Source organism: Plecotus auritus, assembly GCF_963455305.1.
Source record: "Plecotus auritus genome assembly, chromosome: 2".
NCBI classification, from domain to species: domain Eukaryota; kingdom Metazoa; phylum Chordata; class Mammalia; order Chiroptera; family Vespertilionidae; genus Plecotus; species Plecotus auritus.
In genome coordinates this window covers 23292623-23318097 of record NC_137771.1, presented here as the reverse complement: position 1 = coordinate 23318097, position 25475 = coordinate 23292623, and the positions used below count along the sequence as shown (strand labels likewise).

Here is a 25475-nt window from a genome sequence, read left to right as displayed (position 1 = left end):
GGGTGCAGGCTGGGCTGAGGGACGCCCCCTCCCCAAGTGCACAAATTTCATGCACTGGGCCTCTAGTAATCAAGACTTTCTCCTCAGGAGTTCAAATACATTACAAATCAGGACAGAAATAGAAAATGAACAATTTATAAAAAGATAATCTTAAAACTTAAGCAATTTAAGAAAGTGTATCATGAAAAAAATCAAAATAAAAATTAATCATCCTACCATTAGGAAGTATTGTAGGTTCCCATATTTTCAAGAGTTTGGTAAGTTCAATCATAAATCTGGAATAGGGCTCTGTAAAAATGTTATCTATTCTACCATTTTCAAACAGGTACTATAAGAGAAAAAAGTGGAAACACATGTTGATACAAAGACAAGACTTTTTAAAGAATTATTTTAAGTAAAACTTATGTTATTAACCAATGTCACCCCAATAAAATGTTTTAATATAAACATTTTTTAAAATTATTTTAAAGAACATAGGTTACCCTTTATTTTTACCTTTACAAAATTATAAACCATTTTAAGGATACATGTTAAAATACCAGGATCCCAGCTAAAGGCCCCTTTCACATGGACTGACATCTTCTTGAACACTGAGCTCGCAAGGTAAAGTTTTCTATTTGCTTTGTAAGACACGGAGTATACAGAAAAATTCTAATAAATAAGTACCTTTACTCAGTTAATGAAATTGATGTATTAAAAATTGGTCCTAATTTGTAGTTCCCAAATCATTTTTCTAACTCACAGTAGGATCTACAGGTGTGCTCTCAGAAGTTTTTGTTTGTCAGCCTAGCTACAAGATCACTTCCTGAAATAATACAGTTAGCTAGTGTCAGGTGACCTGAGGATGCCCAAATTCAAAAACTATTTATTTGGAGCCTTGTAATCACAGTTCTCAACTCTTTGCCCCACAACAATAGCCTTCAAAAAGTTCAAGTCTAAATGTAGGATGTAAATCTGCTAATTATAACCATCAAGAACCATATCACAGGATGGGAAACAAGCAACAGCTTGGGTAAAGTACTGTTAAAAAAACATTTTGAGGGTGCAGATCAGATAAAATTACTCAGGGAAATAAATTTGCATTAACAGAGTAACACAAGGTAGCATTTAATTATACGCTAAAATTTTTTGTGTGTTTTTAAGATTTGGTATTTTAAATTTATTTGAAAAGATGCTTGAGATTATTAGTCATTAGGGAAATGCAAATCAAAACCATAATAAGATACCACCTCATACCAACCAGATGGCTATTTAGAAAACAAACAAACAAAAATTAGGTGTTGGCAAGGAAGCAGAGATAATGGAGCTCTTATACATTGCTGTTGAGAACATACAATGGTGCAGCCATTGTGGAAAATGGTTTGGTAGTTTCTGAACAAGCTAATCAGAGTTACCATATGATCCTGCAACACCACTCCTAGGTATATACCCCAAAGATCTGAAAACAGATGTTCAAACAAAACTTGTACATAAATATTCATAGCAACACTCACTATTCATAATAGCCAAAAGGTGGAAACAACTCAAAGGTCCACCAACAGATGAATGGATAAGCGAAATGTGATATATCCAACAATGGAATACTATTCAGCCATAAAAAAGGAATGAAATACTGATTCATGCTACAACACTGATAAACCTTGAAAACACTATATTGAGTGAAAGAAGCCAGGCACAATTTTACTTATATTAAATACTGAGAATAGGCAAGTCCATGTAGAAAACAGATTTATGGTTGTCAGAGACAGGATGGAAGAGGTAAAGAGGAGTAATTGCTTAATGGGTAGAGGGTTTCCATATAGGGTGATAAAGTTATAGAACTAAATAGTGGTGATGGCTTCACATCATGAATGTACTTAATGCTATTGAATTATACATTTTTATGTTTTGTGTATTTTCCCATAATATAAATATCATACTACACATATAATTTGGCAAGTTACTTTTACTCCTTAAAATGTATGCCTGTAAGAGTTTTCCATGTCAATATCTCTAAAAGCAACTCATTCCTTTTTTTTGTTATATAGTATTCAATAGTATAGACATATTGATTTAAACATCATTCTTTTGATGAACATCTAGGGCAGTGGTCGGCAAACTCATTAGTCAACAGAGCCAAATATCAACAGTACAACGATTGAAATTTCTTTTGAGAGCCAAATTTTTTAAACTTAAACTTCTTCTAACGCCGCTTCTTCAAAACAGACTTGCCCAGGCCATGGTATTTTGTGGAAGAGCCACACTCAAGGGGCCAAAGAGCCGCATGTGGCTCACGAGCCGCAGTTTGCCGACCACAGATCTAGGGGATTTCCATTTTTTGCTGTTATAAACAATGTTATAATGGAAATACTAGTATATGCATGTACATGCCTCTCTTCGGGGAGAAATAATCATCAATGGGTTTGCTAGACTGAAGAATCTATATGATTTTGAGACTTAATAATTACTGTTAACTTGAAAAGGGCCTCCACCACTGCACCTATCTTCAGTAACACTTGTATTATCAAATTTCTCAATCTTTCACATTTTTTATCCGAGAGAGGAAAAACTTTCCCTGATTACAGTTAAACATCTTTTTATATTAGAGAAGCAGTCCAACATGGTGTTCATAACACCAGACCCTGAAGCGGAACTACCTGGGCCCACCATTTACTACTTTGAGACCTTAGGCAAGTGCCTGAAGTAAGTTCTTTTTTTTTTTTTTTTTTTTTCTCTTTTTATTTTTTTTTTAAAATAAATCTTTATTCAGATTATTACAATTATTTCTCCTTTTTCCCCCCATAGCTCCCCTCCACCCATTTCCCACCCCACCTTCTGCCCTTACCTACCCCCACTGTCCTCATCCATAGGTGTATGATTTTTGTCCATTCTCTTCATGAACCCCCCATACCCCTTTCCCCCTGAGAATTATCAGTCCACTCCCTTTCTATGCCCCTGATTCTATTATATTCACCAGATTATTCTGTTCCTCAGGTTTTTAATTCACTTGATTTTTAGGTTCGCTTGTTGATAGATATGTATTTGTTGTTCATAATTTTTCTCTTTACTTTTTTCTTCTTCCTCTTCTTTAAGAATACCTTTCAGCATTTCATATAATACTGGTTTGGTGGTGATGAACTCCTTCAGCTTTTTCTTATCTGTGAAGCTCTTTATCTGCCCTTCAATTCTGAATGATAGCTTTGCTGGGTAGAGTAATCTTGGTTGTAGGTTCTTGCTATTCATCACATTGAAAATTTCTTGCCACTCCCGTCTGGCCTGCATAGTTTCTGTTGAGAAGTCAGCTGACAGTCGTATGGGTGCTCCCTTGTAGGTAATTAACTGTTTTTCTCTTGCTGCTTTTAATATTCTCTCTTTGTCTTTTGCTCTTGGCATTTTAATTATGATGTGTCTTGGTGTGGTCCTCTTTGGATTCCTTTTGTTTGGGGTTCTGTGGGCTTCCTGGACTTGTAAGTCTATTTCTTTCACCAGGTGGGGGAAGTTTTCGGTCATTATTTCTTCAAATAGGTTTTCAGTATCTTGCTCTCTCTCTTCTTCTGGCACCCCCATAATTCTGATGTTGGTACGCTTGAAGTTGTCCCAGAGTCTTCTTACATTAGCTTCAACTTTTTGGATTTTTTTTTTTTGCTTTTTGCTTTTTCGGTTGAGTGTTTTTTGCTTCTTTGTATTTCAATTCTTTGACTTGATTCTTGGGTTCCTCTATTCTGTTTCTGGGTCTCTGTATAATATTTTTTATTTCAGTCAGTGTATGTTTAATTTCTAGTTGGTCCTTTTTCATATCTTCGAGGGTCTCGTTATATTTATCGGCCTTTTCTAGGATATTCTTGAAAAGTCTTATAACCGTGGTTTTGAATTCTATATCCAGTCGTTTGTTTTCCTCCATTTCTTTCGTTTGTGATCTGATTCTTTGACCCCGCATTTTCACTGATTCCCTGAGTTGGTAAGGTAGATATTTGTGCTAGGTTTCCAATAAGGCCCAGTGGGTCTGCTTCCCCAGTTAACCTGAGGTGGACACTCTTGGTGCACCCCTTTGTGGACTGTGTGTACAGCCTTGTTGTAATTAAGTCTTTATTGTTGTTGGTATCACTGGGAAGAATTGACCTCCGGGTCAGTTGGCTATAAGGATCAGCTGTGTCTATGCTGGGAGAAGTTCGGTGCTGGAGACAGCCTTATAGGATTAGACTTGCCAAATTGCAATAGGCTCTGTGCTCAGCTTGGATGGGGTGGAGTCTCAGTCTTGGCTTCCTGTCAGCCTTGCCCTTGCGCGCATGTGTGCTTTCAGTCCTCCGCCTTCCCCAGCTCGAGTCTCCGCCTGAGAGTCCAGACTCCCCCCACAAGAGCGTGGGTCCCCAGGGGCTCACCTGGAACCGGGGTTCAGTGCAGTCAGAACTGTGGCTCAGTGCCGTCAGGAGCCTCTGACTCCCTTCCACTAGGGAAAGCCTGTGGCAACCTCCGCAGCCTTTGTGCGCACTGGCACGCGCGCGCCTTCAGACTTCTGCCTTTCCCAGCTCGAGTCTCCGCCCGAGAGTCCAGACTCCCCCCGTAAGAGCGTGGGTCCCCAGGCGTTCGCCCGGAACTGGGGTTCAGTGCAGTCAGAACTGGGGTTCAGTGCGGTCGGAGGCTTCCTTCCCCCTTCCGCCAGAGAAAGTCAGCCAGGCTCTCAGCCGCCCTTCCTCTCTGCGCGCACAAAGCCCCTTTGCTGTACCTCCAATTCTCTGTGAGCTTTTCTTTTTCCTTCTAGTTGTAGAATTTTCATTCAGCCAGCTTTCCTGTGGTTCTGGATGGTGTCCGTTCTGTCTTTTAGTTGTAGTTTTGAAATTGTTGTGCGAGGCAGCAGTTTAGGTGTTTACCTATGCCGCCATCTTGGTTTCTCCTCTGAAGTAAGTTCTTAAACATCATAGGGCCACACTAACACTTAAGTGAATTAATATATGAAATGGACTTATATTAATACATAGCATGCACAGTACATGATTGTTAGGTGTTCATGGTACATTCTGTCTATTAGCAATCTGTTATTTTTCTTCTATTACCTGCCTATTTGTTTCTTTTGCAATTATCACCTTCCCAGCTAATATCAACAGTGATGGTCCAGGTGTTAACATTACAGTTTTTTATGTATTTTCAAAATTCTTCACAATTAGCATGATTATTTTCATAATTCAAATGAAGAGAAAGCACATTTGAGATGTCAACGTAAGTACCCTTTTCGCATTTCTTACTGTTAAGTAAAGTTTATTTCTTGTCAAAATAAATAAAAGTTTCATAATATTTACTTCCTGTAACAATTATCTGACGATCTGTTAACTTATGGCCTTTTTTTAATAGTATTATTATATGAAGTCATTTATTAATATCAACAAAATAAGAGTTGATAAACATACTAGAAAAAAATTTCATAGCTTTAGTATTTGTCTCATAAATTAGAGTATTTCATATACAGCAGAAGTATAACTGAAGTGTAAAGAACTCAAATGTTTTTGACTGAAATCATGGCAATGATCACAATGTTCTGATTATATTCAAATTATTAGAATATTATTAACTGCCTCAAAACATGTTATTTCTTGACATATGCAGTGGTAAAATTAAAAAATGTTCTTTAGATCCAAAATATGAATGTCAAGAGTACAGGAAGTGTGCTAAGAATCTTCACTATTTTTACCTAAGCAAAATGCATAAAGGGCACATCCTCGGTGCTTAATAAAATTGGTTGAAGAATATATAAAAGTCCTCTCATAAGGTAATTTTTATCATTTACAGTATAGAAACTGGATTAAATTACAGTAACAGAGGTGTCATTTTAATTCTGTGGAAAAATAAATGCTGCTTTCATGATTAACTACCCATCAAAATATTATTCATCAGAAATATATTGATATACAAAATGAATTTCAGATGTATTAAAGATGTCAATCTAAAAAAATATTTTAGACAAAAATTTATGAGAATTTTTTATTCAAGTAGGAAGACCATCCTAAGAAACAAGGAAAACCCAGAATCTATCAAGAGAAATTGAACTATGTATAAAAGGAAAACTTCTTGAATGGCAAAACATAACATAAAAACCAAAAGACAAAAACACACTAGAAAATTTTATTTAAAATGCTTATATTTAAGTTACTATCCCCAATATAAAAGATTCTACAGATAGAAAGGAAAAATTCAAATGACCAACAACATAAAAAAAATTCTGATTTATAAAAGTTGGAAAAATTGGAGTCATTTCTTTAAAACTCAGAATAAATATTAAAAAGAAGAGTGGCAAAGATGACTCAAGAAATGGGCACTCACTCACACTGCTAATAAAAGTGTAAATGACAACCATTTGTACGGACAGAGCTAACTGTCTTAAAGCTAATCTGCCATCTTGACCTCTGGGTGAATCTGAACCCTTGACTTCCTCCCCTTCCCCAGTGTGAGCTCTAGAACAGCCGTGAGCAAACTATGGCCCGCGGGCCGGATCCGGCCCATTCGGCTGTTCTATCCGGCCCGCGGAGCCGGGGGTTCTCTTTATCCGGCCCGCGGAGCCGAAAGAGCGGGGGGTTCTCTTGCTCTCTCCTCCGCTCCTTCAACAGCAGCAGTGTTAACATGGCAACGTCGGGAAACACGGCCGCAGCTCCTTCTTCTGAGTGGGCGGATTTATATCCGCCCATTCAGTAGAAGGAACAACCTCTCAATCTTCCAGAGGCTCCTTGTAATGCCCGCGGACGCGTCCCCCGACATCACCCTGGGAATGCGTAGACAGTTATCGTGGTGATATAGGGAGACACGCCCCTGGAGAGCACAGTATCAGAGCATTAGCTAAAAAGGAGACCAACAACACTGTTCCCACTGAAGTTGATGTTTTAAAGACCAAAAACCTTTCAACCCAGTCTACATTGCCATCTACATCTACGTCCCGGGCATAATTTGGAAGTTGCACTAAAGAAAATGTTTAATTTACTGTTTACACATTTTGTTCTTTTCTATTTGTTTTAGTTTTAAATTATTTTAAGTTTAATTTGAAAGGCTTTTGTACCTTTCCTTTGTTAGGCAATTTTATTTTGCCTTTGCCATCTTCAATATAAGGTATGTTATTGTGCTATGATTCCTCCATTTTTTGAAGTTTCAAATTATAATAATTAGTGTTTACATTCTTCTTGTTAAAATGTTTGAAATGAATAAAACTATTGAAATAAAAAAAAAAAAGACCGTACCCTTTTATGTAATGATGTTTACTTTGAATTTATATTAGTTCAGACAAACACTCCATCCATGCTTTTGTTCCGGCCCTCCGGTCCAGTTTAAGAACCCATTGTGTCCCTCCAGTCAAAAAGTTTGCCCACCACTGCTCTAGAATATGCACACAAAGCTCTGAACAATCGATCACAGGATTTCCATTAGTTTTGCCTCTGGGGTGAGTCGCCCTGATGTTATCTATCTAACTGGCTCTGGCACGTGATCCTTTGATCACCCAAGCATTCTCTGATTTAGGAGATATAAGCACATGGTGAGGAGGCGGGGTGGAAGGCACAGGAGTCCTCTTGGTCTTGCTGCCACCTAAGAATGAATTTCTGTAGGTAAGTTCCCTACTCTTTCAAGCGACAAGGTGGACTTGTCTGCCTTGTTCTTTGGCCTTTTGGTTTCTTCAGTGTTTGAGGGCCACTTTACATATATGACCCTTTCACAAAACACCATTCTGAAAAGTAATCTGAAAATATCTTAAAACTGGAGAAAAAAATATATATATGCTATAACCTAGAAACAAAAGCACCAATTCATTAGGTACACAAACAAAATATATTTTCTTTTCACAAACAAAAAAATATTTTTTTTTTCCAGAAACAAAATATTGACTGAAGCACTGTTTGTCAGAGTAAGAGGGAGGGGAATAATCTGAATATAAAAAAAAAGAGAAAAGGCTGAATAACTGGCATATTCAAACTTTGCAGTATTATGCAAATTTCTTTTTTAAAGGAAAAAGTTCTATTTAGAGTCATCTGGAGAGATACACAGATTGAGAAAAGCAAACTGCAAGAAATGTGTATGATATAGGTCCCATTTTGCTAAAAACTAAGCAAAACAAAAATTATTAAACATGTATAGGTGAATAAAGGTACAGCACAGGAGAAGGTAGAGAAGGACACTTCTGCTGCAGCACTGTTACCTTGGGGAATGGGAATGGAAGCAGAGAAATTTTTCCTACAGTTACACTGAGCACACATTACTTACCTAATTAAAAAACAAAACATTGCCCTAGCTGGGTTGGCTCAGTGGATAGAGGGTTCGGCCTGTGGACTGAAGGGTCCAAGGTTCAATTCCGATCAAGGGCACATGCTGGGGTTGTGGGCTCAATCCCCAGTGTAGGGGTGTGCAGGAGGCAGCCAGGAGGCAGCCGATCAATGAATCGCTCTCATCAGTGATGTTTCTATCTCTCTCTCCCTCTCCCTACCTCTCTCTGAAATTAATAAAAATAAAACTTTAAGAATGAATGCTTAAATAAAATACCCCCAACCCCTATATAAGTGGAAGAAAATTTGGCGAAGTAAGAAAAGAAAAAATCTATGACATCCAGAGTTCTACCACCCCCAGAAGATAACCACTATAAACATTTTTGATGCATTGCATTTTGTTATGTGTTATTATGACTAGTTTTTAAACCACTACATGTTAATATACAGTGATATGCATAAAATGTGTACTCTGGTTCATTTCAATGCTTTAATATTAATATTTTTGCATATTACTAGAAGTCACTTTAAACAATTTTTATTGGCTACATAATATACAACTTTATAAATATAATTTGCTAAACTATTACATTTTGATGGACACTGAAGTTACTTCTAATTTTGTGCAATGATGTCAGAGTATTAGCTTTGACAGATTCCCAAAAGTGAACTACTTGCAAAAAGAGTATGAACAGCCTGGCCGGCGTGGCTCAGTGGTTGTGCATCAACCTATGAACCAGGAGGTCATGGTTCTATTCCTGGTCAGGGCACATGCCTAGGTTGTGGGCTCCATCCCTAGTGTGCGGCGTGCAAGAGGCAGCTAATCAATGATTCTCTCTCATCATTGATAGTTCTATCTGTCTCTCCCTCTCCCTTCCTCTCTGAAATCAATAAAAATATATTTTTTAATTAGTATTAATATTTAATTATATTCCTGAAACATATGCTCAAAAGTGCTTTCTAGAAAGTATGTACTAATTCCCACCTGCTCTAAAGGTGAACTCGACTCACAGAACTTATATCAACGTTACAATTTTTTTATTTTTGCTAATGTGATAGACAAATAATGGTGTAACTATTATTTTAATTAGTATTTTTTAAAATGTAAATGAGACTATATGATTTATATAAATACACACATACATTCACCACACAGTCTCCTGTGTCACTTCTTATGTGGATTGCTATTTTTGTTTTTTTGTTCATTTAACAATAAAATGCACCATCCTCAATTTCTGTTATTCTACTAATACTCTCAATTCAGTATACAAAAGACTATATGATCAAGATTTTTTTTAAATCAAGGTAAGTGCTTCATGAACAAGGGGGAGTACTTTGTAAAGTGTTCTAACCATAATGCTGCACACCTGAAACTATTACAAATAATATTACAATGTTAAATGTAAAATGTCATTGAAAAAAAATTTTTGTAAAAAAAAAAAAGGGGAAGAATAAGAAGAGATTATAGGAACAATACCAACCAATCAATATACACTATAATTTTTCAATTTAATTCACAAGTCCTATCAAAATTATTAAAAATGTAACATTTTATAACAATTATTGAATTTGATACCTGCTGAATTCCAAGGCACAAGTATAAGATACTGTCTGGATCGTATTTTTCACCATTTGGTCTCCGCACCTCTTGGATAAATTGGCATAAGCCCACACTCAACTCAGCAAAAGTGCATGACAGAATATCTTCCTTCAGCTTGATAGAGCGGACTGTGGAAAGGTAGAATACATCTGAAATATTAACTTATAAGAAATACAATGCCCGGCTGGTATGGGTCAGTGGTTGAGCGTCGACCTCAGGAGGTCACAGTCCGATTCCCAGTTAAGGCACATGCCCAGGTTGTGGACTCGATCCCCAGTGTGGGGTGTGCAGGAGGCAGCCGATTGATGATTCTCTTTCATCACTGATGTTTTTCTCTCTCTCGCCTTTTCCCTTCCTCTCTGAAATTAATAAAAAATTACTTAACAATAAAAAAAAGGAAATATAGTACCATTTACTTGATGCATTGAATAAACACTAACTACTGTGCCCCAGGCGCTATGGTGTACATTGGTGAATACATGGGTTATAGACAGATCCTGATCTCAAGGTTTTTTTAGTTAAGGAAATAAATACAATGCAGTATATATGGTGTAACAGGTGCTATGATAAGATGTTTATTTAAATGGGATTCTATGAAAATAAATGAAGGAAATCTAATAAACGAGAAGGGTCAGGTCAGATTCTGGAGAATGTGACACTAATGCTAAACCTTGAAAAGATGAAGAAGAGTTAAACAGGTAAATAAAGAATCTGAGCTACTTGTAAAGTTTAAGAAAAAGAAACAAAATCCCTTATATTAACATAATAAACTCATGATCGAAAAGATACAATTTTACCTTTATAACAAACCTTTAAAATAGGGAGTAGACAACAAAAGGAAGATAAACAATCCAATCAAGAAATGGGCAACGGACCTAAATAGAAACTTTCTGAAAGAAGACAGAAGGAATCCGGCCAAGAGACATATGAAAACATGCTCGAAGTCACTAATTATCCGAGAGATGCAAATCAAAACGACAATGCGGTACCATCTCAGACCTGTCAGAATGGCTATCATCAACAAATCAATAAATGACAAATGTTGGCGAGGATGTGGAGAAAAAGGAACCCTCGTGCACTGCTGGTGGGAATGCAGATTGGTGCAGCCACTGTGGAGAACAGTATGGAGTTTCCTCAAAAAACTAAAAATGGAACTCCCATTTGACCCAGTAATACCACTTCTAGGAATATATCCCAAGAAGCTAGAAACATCAATCAGAAAGGATATATGCACCCCTATGTTCATAGCAGCATAATGTACCATAGCTACGATTTGGAAACAGCCTAAGTGCCCATCAGCAGATGAGTGGATTAAAAAACTGTGGTACATCTACACAATGGAATACTACGCTGCGCTAAAAAAGAAGGAATTCCTACCATTTGCAACAACATGGATGGAACTGGAGAGCATTATGCTAAGTGAAATAAGCCAGTCAGAGAAAGATAAGTATCACATGATCTCACTTGTTTATGGGCCTAACCAATGGACACAGACAACAGGGGGGTGAAGGCATGAGTGGGGGGGATGGGGAGGTAATGGGGGAAGAAGGACACATATGTGACACCTTAATCAATAAAGAAATTAAAAAAAAAATTGGGAGTAGTACATCAATTTTTTTTTAACAATAAGACTTCAATTTCTAAATAATTTTAAATATTCCATTTATAATCTGAAATTGACAATGATATTACAAATGACCACAACAAAATGAGTTTTACCTCTACAGCCTGGCTCTGAGGAGTCTTGAGAGAGTGCATGGTCTTGAGCACTTCCTAAGGGGTCAGAACATGGGCTAGACGAGGCATGTTCAATTCCTAAAAGGGAAAATAAATAAATGAAAAGTTTAAATAAAAATGGGGAAAAATTAAGTAAAGCCAAAACTAGAGTTTTATGGCATTTTTGACCTAGTATTTATTCTTTTAGAGTAGATTCATTAATTTATTTATTTATATTCCCTTTATCCCCTAAGTCAAAACATAAATTCATGCTGTGTATTTACCGCCACATTTCAGATCCCCCTGCTCTTCCTTGGCATTTTTCCACTGAACCCAGTTCTTCCAGGCATTTACCCCATACATGTATTTCAGTGTCATCCCAGACACTGAGCACCCTTGAAAGGCTCCTTGAATAAGACTCCTGGGCTCCACAGGTACTATAGACTTCTTTCGTCCCTGTCAGAATTCCAAAAATACAGAATATAAAATTTAGTCTTGGATCTTTAAGAATCGGTGTTCTCAAAGCTAGAAAGGGCATACGTTTACAGAATATGGAAGTTAGTATTAGATCTGAAAGATTCAGAGTTCTCAGAGCTGAAATGACCTTTGGAGAAAAAAAGAAAGTTGAAATTATAGAAGACCGTATGTGATTATTACTAGCATTTGAGTATTTACCATGGACCAGTATCTGGACCTACCAATGAGGTAGAATAACATTTACTATCAGGTCTGTTTAATGAACATACGAACAGAACATATTCTGGGTATAAAAAAGCCTCAATAAATTTTCTAACTATAATGTAATTAAACTAGAAACGAATAATGGAATGATGCTAAGAAAATACTCAAAAACTGGAAATTAAACAGCACATTTATTAATACCTCATGGGTCAAAGAAGAAACAACAAATGCAATTAAAAAATATTTTAAATGTAAGTGAAAATGTAAACAAAATATATCAAAATGTTTGTGATGATGCTAAAACAGTGCTTACAGGGGCAGTTATAGTATTAAGATGATTTATGAGAAATGAAAAAAGTCTAAAACCAATAATCTATCTTAAGAAACTAGAAAAAGAAGAACACATTGAAACACAAAGGAAAAGAAGAACATAATAAAAACAGGAGCAAAAGTCATTTTAAAAAAGGGTAGAGAAAAATGAATAAAACTAAAATCAGGTTTTTTATAAGATAAAAAAAGTGATAAACATCTAGCTAGAATTATTTTTAAAAAGAGCAAACACAAATTACTAATATGTAATCCAACAGACATAAAAAGGATAGTAAACATATCGTGAGCATTGTCATTCCAATAAATTTGACATCTTAGATAAAAGAAAAACACAAATTTTTTGGAAGACACAAACTGACAAAGCTTGCTCTAGAAGAAACAGATAACCTAAATAGCCACAGAAACTGAATTAATAGCTTAAACCTTTCTACAAAAAAATCCAGAGCAGCCTCACTGCTGAAATCTGCCCAACAGTTAAAGTACTACTCAGAAATAAAAAGGAATAAACTGCTGATACATGAGACACATGGATGAATCTCAAAAACATTATGCTAGCCCTGGCCAGTTTGGCTCAGTAGGTAGAGCATCAACTGCCCACCAAAGGGTCGCAGGTTCTATATCTAACTGGGTTACAGATTGGATTCCCAGCCCTGGACAGGGCTCATGCAGGAGGCAACCAATCAATATGCCTCTTGCTCTCTCTCTAACTCTCCCTCCCTTCTTGCTTCCACTCTCTCTAAAAAACGAAGAAAAACAAATAAATTATGCTAAATGAAGGAAGCAAGACACAGAACACTACAAACGACATGATTCCATGTATATGAAATTTTAGGAAAGGCAAAGCAGTACCATTTCAGGCAGACCTGCAAAGCAGACTGGTGGTTTCCAGGAGTTGGAGAGGAAGACGGATTGCAAAAGATCACAAGGGACCTTTGGTACTGTGTAAGTGTTATGATTATGATGGTAGTCTATGCTGCATACATTCAAAGCCCATAAAATGTAGACGTAAAATTTTAAATGTAATTATAACTCAATAGAGCTAAAAAGAAATACAGCTATTATTCTTTTAATTTTGGTATGGGAAAGTCCACATGGACGTCACTATTATACTATACTAGTGTCCTGATGCACAGATTCGTGCACATTGAAAGGAAATTAATTAGAAGAAATGTTTTAATGTTGCTATTCGCCCTTTCTCTATAATAGAAGTGTCAACCAAATTCATGATCGACAATGACAGATCAAAACACATACATGCGATTGGCGCCAGCAAGAGCTTTATATGTATCGCACATGCGTGAGTCAACTTAGCCTTCTATAGATATAGAATAAATTTGCTTAATTAGACCTGCTTTCTGATTTAGCTAAACTTTTTCCAGCCCAGTGAAGAACTCCAACTTCTCTTTCAGGTAATTGTTGGCAACACAGCAGTAAATATCAACATGAAGCAGATTATTATTGTAGATCATGCAGGGAGAACAAAGGGTAAAATATTTAACTGCAGCAGTGTTTGACTATATTCTGTGCAGTGAGAAAACCTGAAGTCATTTTCAAGGTCCATTTCTTCTTTTCAGTCAGGACAAGTTTCTAAGCTTTCTAAATGTCTGTTTTCTGGCTAATGAAAAGAAAATAGGATCCTACTGAGTCTCCTATCTACTCCAGGACTTCTGTGAGGATCAAATGAGATGAGGCACGTGAAAACACTTCACAAACATTTGGTTAAACTGTAAAATGTTTGGCTACAAGTTGGGTTCCTGGGTTGAAGAAACTGCAAGGAGACTAGTCACTAGGGAGAGGAAGCTGGTGTTGCTACGTGACATCAATACCCAGCACCCACAGCAACTGTTTCCGGGCTGGGCTGTGGACCACATTTTGCGCCATGGGGTGTTGGCAGCATTGGCTGCGATTTGGCGGGGTGTTGCTCCAGGGTGGTGGCGGGGCCTGTATCCCACTTGGGGGAAGGCAGTGTTGGTTTTAGGGCCAGGTCCATGGTGCTGCTTATTTTTAAACTAGAGGCCCAGGGCACAGATTCATGCACCGGTGGGGTCCCTTGCCCTGGACTGCGCCCTCTTGCAATCTGGGACCCCTTGGGGATGTCGGACTGCCGGTTTCAACCTGATCCCTACAGGCCAAGCCGAGGACCCAACCAGTGCACAAATCCATGCACCGGGCCACTGCTATGCATATAAGAACTTTGATTAATCTCTTTTCACTATCCCCTTTCCCCTCTGAGATTCATCATTCTGTTCCATGTTTCCATGCCTGTGTGTTGATCGTCTGTCCCCTGGTGGTCAGTGCACGTCATAGCTACCGGTCGAACGGTCACTTAGGCTTTGATACTAGTACTAGAGGCCTGGTGCATGAAAATTCATGCATTGGAGGGGGTTCCCTCAGCCTGGCCTGCCCCCTTTCACAGTCCGAGAGCCCTCAGTGGCGGGAGGTGACCCGGTGATTAGGGGAAGGCGACGCCCCCATCACACCTCTGCTGCTGCCACTGCCGGCAGCACAAGCCTCGGCCGCCCCTGGTTACCTAAGCCTCAGGTGGCTCTGGGCGGCTGGGCAGCCGCCATCTGATGCTTGCCTGCGCCTCGGGCTGGCCCTAAGCGGCTGAGCAGCCAATATCCAAGGCTTGCCTGCACCTCAGGCGTTAGCTGGGCAGCCACCATCCAAGGCTTACCTGCACCTCGGGCCATCCCTAAGCGGCTGGGCAGCCAACATCCGAGGCTTGCCTGTGCCTCGGGCCAGCCCTGGGCAGCTGGGGGGCTGAAGGCGGGTCTGGCCACACTGTGTACCTGCTGTCCCCCCTGGTTAGGCTGAAAGGACTGGGGGCCTCCGGTGGGGCTGAGGGGCCTGGGCGCTGCCATCTTTGTGATGGTGTGGCGGTCAATTTGCATATTTCATCTTTATTATATAGGATATACATATATTTATGTATGTATGTATGTATATATATATATATATACATATATATATATACATATATATAAACTAGTGAGCCTCATTATACTATTTTTAAAAAGCTAAATTTAGACTTTAAAAATAAAAATTTTATAACAAAGATTATAAAAAGCTTTTCAAGTAAACAAAGAAAAAAACCTCAATTATAAAAACAAAATTTAAAAAATCCCTGCTGAAAGAAATGTAAAATATAAGCTAATGGTTGACTTTAAGAAACACACACACACACACACACACACACACACACACACACGCCACGAGGTTGTAAAACAAAGTATGGAAGTTCCTGATCCTAGCAATACAGAGTTTTGTAAAGTACTGGAATTAATCAAGACTTATAGAATAAAGGAACAAAAAGAAAAGTTAATCTACTGCTTACTCTTCGTCTGGGCTGGGGGAATCCATCTCTGTGTCGTCGTCTTGTTCGGGAACGTGCCTGGATTCCCTGCCCTTTATTCAATGGGTCAAAGGATTCTATAAGAATCAGCAGAAAGCATAATGTGAGACAAATAACTCACAGACTTAAAGACTAAGACTGAGAAAGAAAACAGCAGATAATAATCACTATATTAATTATTTTGTGATAACATAAAAATTTTACATATATACTTAAGAGAAATAAAGGATATTGCATTTAAAGTTAAACAATCAAGAAAACCACCTTTATGGTTACTGTGGGAAAGCTTAAAAAACACACACAAATTAACATCTTGTAAGAACAACATGGTACAAATTAACACCTTCAAAGACAATAACTATGTGCGCCCTAGATCAGTGGTCGGCAAACTGCGGCTTGCGAGCCACATGTGGCTCTTTGGCCCCTTAAGTGTGGCTCTTCCACAAAATACCATGGCCTGGGCGAGTCTACTTTGAAGAAGCGGCATTAGAAGAAGTTTAAGTTTAAAAAATTTGGCTCTCAAAAGAAATTTCAATCGTTGTACTGTTGATATTTGGCTATGTTGACTAATGAGTTTGCCGACCACTGCCCTAGATTATTATCATACATTATAATAGCTTCATAATGTCAATTTGGAGTTGTACCAATCTTCTAAAATAAAAGACTTTCAGTGGACAAGTTACATTGCACAAACCTGATGGAAAGTCTGCTTCCAGATCCTGTTCAGTTTCCCCTTTTGAGAACTGCTTCAATTCTGAATCAGCCTCTTGCACGGCATTTGACTTTAAGGCATAATGATTCAACTCTTCCTCCCAGCTATGTGGAGTAGATACTGCCTCTGATTCGAGATCACCACTGTATGTGCTTCCTTGGTCTGAGATAGATAGAAAACACAGCCTCAAAATAAGATAGACTGTTAACAGAGCCAGAAACCTTCCTGAAACCCCTAAATACCAAAAACAGATATGGTTGAGGAACAATTACCCAGGTACACTAAGTAATGAAGTAACTTATTTACCAGTCTCACAGAACTGGATTCGTATTCTTGGTATACAGTTTAAAGTATTATCTCAATCTTTAAAATCAGTATTTGAGGGGGAAAATCAAAACACTATTTGAGGTAGCTTTTATTATTCTCATAACAAATTAGCACACAATCAGACATCCAGTATCCCTAAAATAGCAAAAATTTCAAATATTTAATCCAAGGATGCTAATACTTTATGGGCTTGTATTACTAACAGGACAGTACATAATTCTAAGATCCAAAATATATTTACAATTACAAACCTTTTTCAAATATCTTAGTGTCTAAAAAGAGTTCTTGTTCAGAAGTTTGGGATCCTAAAGAAAAAGAAAAGCACATAATAAATAATTTATATGTATACAAAAAGCCAACTGCATCAAAATAAAATGATGGCACTACATACATGAATCACAGAGAGAGTTCTAAGAAAATAGCCTTCATATGCAGAAAGAATGTTTCATTAATAAAAGTAGGCATAGTAGTAAATGAAGTTAAATTATGACTTATAACAGCAGTTAAACTTCTAGGTAGCAGTATGAAAGAAGTCATGACAAGAGACACCTTTATTTTGCATTTTGCACTCGTGTGTTACCTGAAATTCTTCCCCACCACCATGATACACACACATACACACACACACACACACACACACACACACACACACACACACAACATATTCACAGATTGACAAATCTGTTTAAATTCCTTTCTACCTCTAAAATATAAGATGCTATAACACTGCATTGGAAAACCAACAGAATTAGAACATAAGTTACATGAGCAGCCTACACATGGAATTAAACAGAACACAGTTCTATCAATTATAAACTACTTTAAAGGTAAGAAGCTAGCCCTGGCCAGTGTGGTTCAGTTTTTTGAATATCATCTCATGTACCAAAAGGTTGGTAGTTTGATTCCAAGTCAGAGCACATGCCCAAGTTAAAGGCTTGATCCCCAGTAGGGGCCTGCAGGAGGCAGCCAATCAATATTTATCTTTCACATTGCTGTTTCTTTCTCTTCCACTCCCTTCCTCTCTCTCTAAAATCAATAAAAACGTATTTTTTAAAACAATAAAAGAAGCTTAAGGATTCAAAGTAATAAAAACTATTTTTTAAAGACCCAGGAAAATCACTTCTTTCCCTGAAATCAAAGATAAGTTAGCCAGATCCCTTCAGTTGAAATTCATTTTTCCCTCCTTTATGTTTTTAAACTATTTTATTTTACTTACACTATAGTGATTACAACTATCTGTCTTGAAGCTTAGTTTTGAAAGTTCTTCTGTCTCACTCCAATTGTAGGCTAAGGCAAAGTCACTATATTTGTACAGAGGAAGCACTTGATAAATGTTAACTGTTAACATGAATGTAGAAGCCAATTTAAATTGAGGTTTACCATCAGGAATTGCTTGAACTTCCAAACTAAATATAATATCAGAAAGTTAGAAGATAAGCATAAGGACAATATTCTAAGATATTAAAATTCATATATAAATGGGTCAGAATTATGAGACCATACACTAAAGAACAAAATGAGACCAGAAACGCTGGAATTAACAAATACGCTTTTTACTCATCACTCAGAACATATATGCCTTAAAAACTTACTGGCAACACAACAGAAAACTTAACAGTTTTTCAAATGCTACAGTGTTCAAAAAATTATCTAGCATTTGTTATGTAAAATCAAATCCCAGTTAGCTTTGTAAAAACTGTCACTGAAAAAAAAAAATTGTCAGGAAAGAATGATTTTTTGGCTTATCAGTGATATATTAAAAGGCCTTTGTGAAAATTCACTGAAGTTGAATTTGTATGTCAGCTATCTTAAACACCATTTTATCTCTCTCTTCTTATCATTATACTAGTGGCCCGGTGCACGGATTCGTGCACACTGAAAGGGTATTAATTAGAAGAAATATTTTAATATATTAATAAATATTTTAATAAATAAGTACTTGTCGATGACTGTTCTTCAGGCATTTTCTGTCGACGACGCCGGCTTCTTTCAGCTTCAGAAGTACATTGTGCCAATAGTTGTTCTTCAGACATATTCTGTCGACGACGTCGCTTTCTTTCAGCATCAGAGATAACTTGTGCCAATCGTTGTTCTTCAGACATATTCTGTCGACGACGCCGGCTTCTTTCGGCTTCAGAGGTGCGTTGTGGCAACAGTTGGTCTTCACACATATTCTGTTGATGATGCCGCTTTCTTTCGGCTTCAGAATGTCAACAAAAACAACCAAATTTACGATCGACAATGACAGATCGAAACACACGTGTGCGATTGGCACCAGCGAGAGCTTTATATGTATCGCGCACGCGCGAGTCAACTTAGCCTTTATATCTATATTTATATACTATACTAGGGGTCCTTCGGCCTAGCTTGTGGGGATCGGGCGGAAAACAGCTCTCCGACACCCCCCAAGGGGTCCTGGAATACGAGCGGGCACAGGCCAGACCAAGTGATCCCAATGGTGCACGATCAGGGCCAAGGAGAGACCATGGGAATTTGGCTGGCCAGGAGGGACCCAGCCTGTACCACCCAGTCCCAAATGGCCGGACCCCAGCAGCACGCAAACCTACCAGTCAGAGCGCCTGACCCCTTGTGGTCGATGTGCGTCATAGAAACGGGTCAAATGGTCGAAGAGACAATTAGCATATTAGGATTTTATGTATTAAAGGCTAATATGCAAAGTGTCCATCCCGGTAATGACATCATTTAGCAACGCCCCAGCTTCCTCTCCCTAGTGCCAACTAACCTCCTTGCAGTTTCTTCAACCCAGGAACCCGACTTGCTTTATAGCCAGGTGCAAACATTTCACACTTTAACCAAATGTCTATGAAGCATTTTCCTGTGCCTCATCTCATTTGATCGTCAGAGAACTCCTGGAGTAGGTAGATAGGAGACTCAGTGGAATCCTAGTTTCTTTTCATTAGCCAGAAAACAGACATTTAGAAAGCTTAGAAACTTGTCCTGACTGAAAAGAAGAAATGGTGGACCTTGAAAATGACTTCAGGTTTTCTCACTGGGCAGAATACAGTCAACCACTGCTGCAGTTAAATATTTTACCCTTTGTTCTCCCTGTGTGAACTACAATAATAATCTGCTTTTTGTTGATATTTACTGCTGTGTTGCCGACAATTAACTGAAAGAGAAGTTGGGGTGCTTCACTGGGCTGGAAAAAATTTAGGTAAATCAGAAAGCAGGTCTAATTAAGCAAGTTTATTCTTTTTTTTGTTTTGTTTTAATATATTTCTTTATTGATTTTAGAGAGGAAGGAAGAGGGAAAGAGACAGAAACATCAATGATGAGAGAGAATCATTGACTGGCTGCCTCCTGCACACCCCCTACTGGGGATCAAGCCTGCAACCTAGGCATGTGCCCTTGGCCAGAATCGAACCTGGAACCCTTCAGTTCGCAGGCCGATGCTCTATCCACTGAGCCAAATCAGCTAGGGCATAAGCAAATTTATTCTATACCTATAAAAGGCTAAGTTGACTCACACATGCGCAATACATATAAAGCTCTTGATGGCGCCAATCACACGCCATGTGTTTTGATCTGTCATTGTCAATCGTGAATTTGGTTGACACTTCTATTATAGAGAAAGGGCAAATAGCAATATTAAAATATTTATTCTAATTAATTTCATTTCAATGTGCATGAATCCGTGCACAGGCCACTAGTATATAAATAAAATTGTTATTATTATAGATGATGCAGATCTACAATAAAGGGTAAAATATTTAACTGTAGCAATGTTTGACTATATTCTGAGCAGTGGGAAAACCTAAACTCAGTTTCAAGTTCTACCATTTCTTACTTCTCAGTCAGGGCAAGTTTCTAAACTTTCTAAATCTCCGTTTTCCAGCTAATGAAAAGAAACTAGGATTCTACTGAGTCTCCTATCTACCTCCTCCAGGACTTCTGTGAGGATCAAATGAGATGAGGCATGGGAAAACGCTTCATAGAAATTTGGTTAAAGTGTGAAATGTTTGCACCTGGCTATAAAGCAAGTCAGGTTCCTGGGCTGAAGAAATTGCAAGGAGGCTAGTCGTCGCTAGGGAGAGGAAGCCAGGCGTTGCTACATAACGTCATTACCCGACGCCCACAGCGACCGTTTCTGGGCTGGGCTGGGCTGTGGGCTGCATTTTACACCATGGGATCTTGGCAGCGATGGCTGCCATTTGGTGAGGTGTTGCTCTGGAGTGATGGCAGGGCCTGTGTCCCACTTAGGGGAAGCAGAGTGTTGGTTTGTCAAAGCCAGGTCCATGGTGCTGTTTATTTTTATTTTTTTAAAATATATTTTTATTGATTTCAGAGAGAAAAGGAGAGGAAGAGAGAGATAGAAACATCAATGATGAGAGAAAATCATTGATTGGCTGCCTCCTGCACATTGCACCAAGCCTGCAACCAAGGCATATGCCCTTGAACGGAATCGAACCTGGGACCCTTCGGTTCGCAGGCTAATGGTCTATCCACTGAGCCAAACCGGCTAGGGAGCCGTTTATTTTTAAATGGCCAATGCACATCATGGCAGCTCCTGCAATGAGCGTCTGCCCCTGTTGGTCAATGCACATCATAGCTACTGGTTGGAGGGAAGAAGGACACTTAGCCTTTTTTATATACAGATCACTTCTTATATCTAAAATTCAGGAGCTGCTAATTAAGGCTACAAACCTTTCAAGAATCTATATTACTGAGTTCTGATTAATATCATATATCATTTGATTTGGAGTCAGACAGATCTGGATTCAACTTCTGGTTCATTTACTTCCTAATTGTGTAGCCTGGGAAAGTAAAATATCCTATTTTCATTTGAGGAATCTGAAGTAAACAGTAACCCCCCAATAGGGTTGTTGGGATGAGTATATAGTGAATGTAGGACAATGCCTAGACTATGGTAAGCATATGAATGTTAACTATTGTTATTATCATTATTCTACCCAGAGTAAGATTTATCTATCAATTACTTGAGCCAACAGTTTTCCATCCTGCTACTAACATGCTAGTTATTACACAACTAGAGGCCTGGTGCACGAATTCGTGCACAGGTGGGGTATGGCAGCCGCCCCAGCCTTGATCAGGGCTGGCCAGTGGGCGGGGTGGAGGAGGACGAGCAAAGTTAGCCACCAGCCCCGCCCCCATTGGACTGGTTGGCCGGCCACAGTGCATGTCATAGCAACCGGTCTTTCCGAATGCTTGGCTTTTATACACAGAGATAGGAATTCTTATCTGAAAACCATGATTTCAATACAGGGATAAAATCAGAAAATGATCATGAAACTTAGATTTATGGTTTTCTGGAATCATTAACACTAAAAACTGTAGTGAATATCAGCACTTAGTTTCCTTCATTAAAAAATCAGAACTTTCAGAGATATCAACAAGGTTAATAAATCCACAGACTTGGTATTTAAACACAATAAAGTGTTTCGAAACACCTTTACTACCAGATCTCTAAAATTACTTGTTACATGAAAATGTGTAGGGGTATTTTTACTTTCTTTACTTTAAAATTATACCAACCTCCCTGAGATAGAGTCTTCTTCTCTTCATCTTCTACAATCATTTCTGCCATCTCAAGGAGATCAGCTTCAAATGGATGTGAAGGAAGCTTTTCGTTAAGGTCTTCAATACTCTCAGTGGTTTTATCTTCATTATCCGTTGAGGATGGAATAAGCATAGGGACAGGCATCTGACAGATCAAGGATGGAATGAAGAGTTTCTTGAGCAATAGGATCATCATCAAAAGTATTATTTGCGAGATGATTTAAGTACTAAAATAATAAACAAATTTAAGATATTTTTCTATTGCTGATAATTAAAGTACTATTGCTGGTTTGTTTTTGTAAGAATACAGCCATTTCTTTTTTTTTTTCTTTTTTCTTTTTTTTTTTTTTAAATATATTTTATTGATTTTTTACAGAGAGGAAGGGAGAGGGATAGAGAACTAGAGACATCGATGAGAGAGAAACATCGATCAGCTGCCTCCTGCACACCCCCTACTGGGGATGTGCCCGCAACCAAGGTACATGCCCTTGACCGGAATCGAACCTGGGACCCATGAGTCCCCAAGCCGATGCTCTATCCACTGAGCCAAACCGGTCAGGGCAGAATACAGCCATTTAAATAAAAATTCAGTATGAGCTTTTCTGCAAATTCAAAATGTGTGTCTGAATTCTCCACATAGATAATTATCTAACACACCTTTGTTTTGCTTTTGATTATATTTCTGGCTTAATATTTTCACACAACTGTTTCCCTTAAAAATTCAATACTGAGGAAAACTACATTTCTAATAAAATCAATACTTTTTTTTTAATAAAAAGTAAGAATCATGTAAATCACAATGCTCATCTTTTCAACCTTTCTAGAATCTAGTGTTCTGACACACACACACAATTTCTGATCTTTTTCTATCTGAGATTTATGGTTTTGTGGAATCATTAACACTAAAAAGTGTATTTAATATCAGTATTTAGTTGTATGAAACAATATAAAAAAGCTACTTTATACCCTTCTCTGACACGGTAAGGGACAAATAGAAGCAGTCCTTTATATACTCCCCATTAAATAATATGGTTATGCAATAATAGCTAACCAGAGTCAGGTGTATTTTACCAACAAGTGAAAAGTTTTTTATGAAACTGTTAAAATTTTATTAGAGGAAAATGTGTACTGACTTTATCTTAGCATCTGCATAATTACTCACTGGAACTGGAATTCCAAATGGGACTGGTGCATACTGAGTATACAGATGAAGAGGTATGGGCACAAACACTGGTACAGGAACTGGCACCACAATGACCTGGGACGGGCTTAGAGTGTCTTCTAATGAAAAAAAGCACAAAAACAAAGAGGATTGGAAACCACATTTTAATAAATAATTAATAAATATTTTTTAAAAGTATACAGAGATTTATAGTTCAAGAGAAATATAATCTGTGATACTAGGTGTTCATAAAAAGAAGAAATGCCCTAGAACGTTGGCGTGCAGACTGAAGGGTCCCAGGTTCAATTCCAGTCAAGGGCACATGCCCAGATTGCGGGCTCGATCCCCAGTGTGGGGTGTGCAGGAGGCAGCCGATAAATAAATCTCTCTCATCATTGATATTTTATCTTTCTCCTTCTCCCTTCCTCTCCGAAATCAATAAAAATATATTCTAAAAAAAAAAGAAGAAATAACTAAAGTAGCAAAGAAAGGTTTGAGTATAGCACTAACAAAAAAGTGGGCAACACAATGATTATCAATGATATGAAGCTAAAATTAATGCAAGATATAATGTGGATGAATAAAGGGAAGGATGGGAACAGTGATCACAGATGACGGGTATGGAAAACTGTTAAGATGAATAAGATTATGTTAAAGAGCAGACTGAATAAGTAGAAGGCCATTTTTGTGAAATCATTTAAAGTAGTAGTGGGGAGCAATTACAGATCCTTTAGCACAAAGTAATGTGACAAAAATAGCATTTAAGAGATTAACTTGGCTGCTAGCAATGCACAGAGTAAAAGTATATAAAGTGTAAAAGTAGGAGACAATTACAATATGTAGAGCTAACATGATGAAGGCTTGAACTAGGGTGACAACGATACCTAGAAAAAACGTGTGTGCGTGTGTGTGTGTGTGTGTGTGTGTGTGTGTGTGTGTGTGTATACATATATATATAACTAGAGGCCCATTGCACGAAATTCGTGCACGGGGCGGGGGGGGGGGGGGGTGTCCCTCAGCCCAGCCTGCACCATTTCCAATCTGGGACCTCTTGGGGGATGTCCGACTGCCGGTTTAAACTGGCAGTCGGACATCCCTCTCACAATCCAGGACTGCTGGCTCCCAACTGCTCGCCTGCCAGCCTTCCTGATTGCCCCTAACTGTTTATGCCTGCCAGCCTGATCACCCCCTTACCACTCCCCTGCCAGCCTGATTGATGCCTAACTGCTGCCCTAACAGCCTGTTTGCCCCTAACTGCCTGCCCTCCTCTGCAGGCCTGCTCACCCCTAACTGCCCTTCCCTGCAGGCCCGGTCGCCCCCAACTTCCTTCCTCTGCCGGCCTGGTCACCCCTAACTGTCTTCCCCTGCAGGCTTGATCACCCCCAACTGCCCTCCCTTGCAGGCCTGGTCCCTCCCAGCTGCCCTCCCCTGCTGGCCATCTTGTGGCAGCCATCTTGTGTCCACATGGGGGCAGCCATCTTGTGTGTTGTTGGAGTGATGGTCAATTTACATATTACTCTTTTATTAGATAGGATTGGGGCCTTCCAGCTGCCGGTCAGGGCCTTCCTTCATTTTGCGCCATCCCCTCATGGTCAGTGCACATCATAGCAAGCGACCGAACACCTCAACTCCGGAACTCTTGCGGGGACACTATGCATATTAGCCATATATATATATATGTATAGATATAGATATGCTAAGGTATTAGAACTTGGAAACTAACCTAATATGAGCAGAGAAAAGTAGGAAGGATGGAGGATTCATTCAATTATTTAATAATTATCTATAGAGTCCTTTCTTTGTGCCAGAAAAATATGCTAGCTAACTATAAAATCATTAATTTA

At 38.4% G+C, this 25475-nt stretch overlaps 1 protein-coding gene across 11 annotated transcripts in view; it reads right to left on the bottom strand.

Annotated features, from left to right (window-relative positions):
* Positions 1-25475, bottom strand: part of LOC308240171 (zinc finger MYM-type protein 4) — a 143705-nt gene that overhangs the window by 8140 nt on the left and 110090 nt on the right. For 8 of the 11 annotated variants that reach the window (XM_080653106.1, XM_080653107.1, XM_080653104.1 and 5 more), the window contains 10 exons: positions 23632-23750; positions 22446-22614; positions 18871-19131; positions 17183-17236; positions 16587-16766; positions 15875-15969; positions 11811-11982; positions 11530-11625; positions 9787-9938; positions 217-328 (listed from right to left, as the gene is read on the bottom strand). In XM_080653106.1, coding sequence (XP_080509232.1) covers positions 217-328; positions 9787-9938; positions 11530-11625; positions 11811-11982; positions 15875-15969; positions 16587-16766; positions 17183-17236; positions 18871-19131; positions 22446-22614; positions 23632-23750 — 1410 coding nt within the window. The remainder of the gene's footprint in view (positions 1-216; positions 329-9786; positions 9939-11529; positions 11626-11810; positions 11983-15874; positions 15970-16586; positions 16767-17182; positions 17237-18870; positions 19132-22445; positions 22615-23631; positions 23751-25475) is intronic. The other 3 variants (XM_080653111.1, XM_080653109.1, XM_080653110.1) reach the window with 1 other exon arrangement.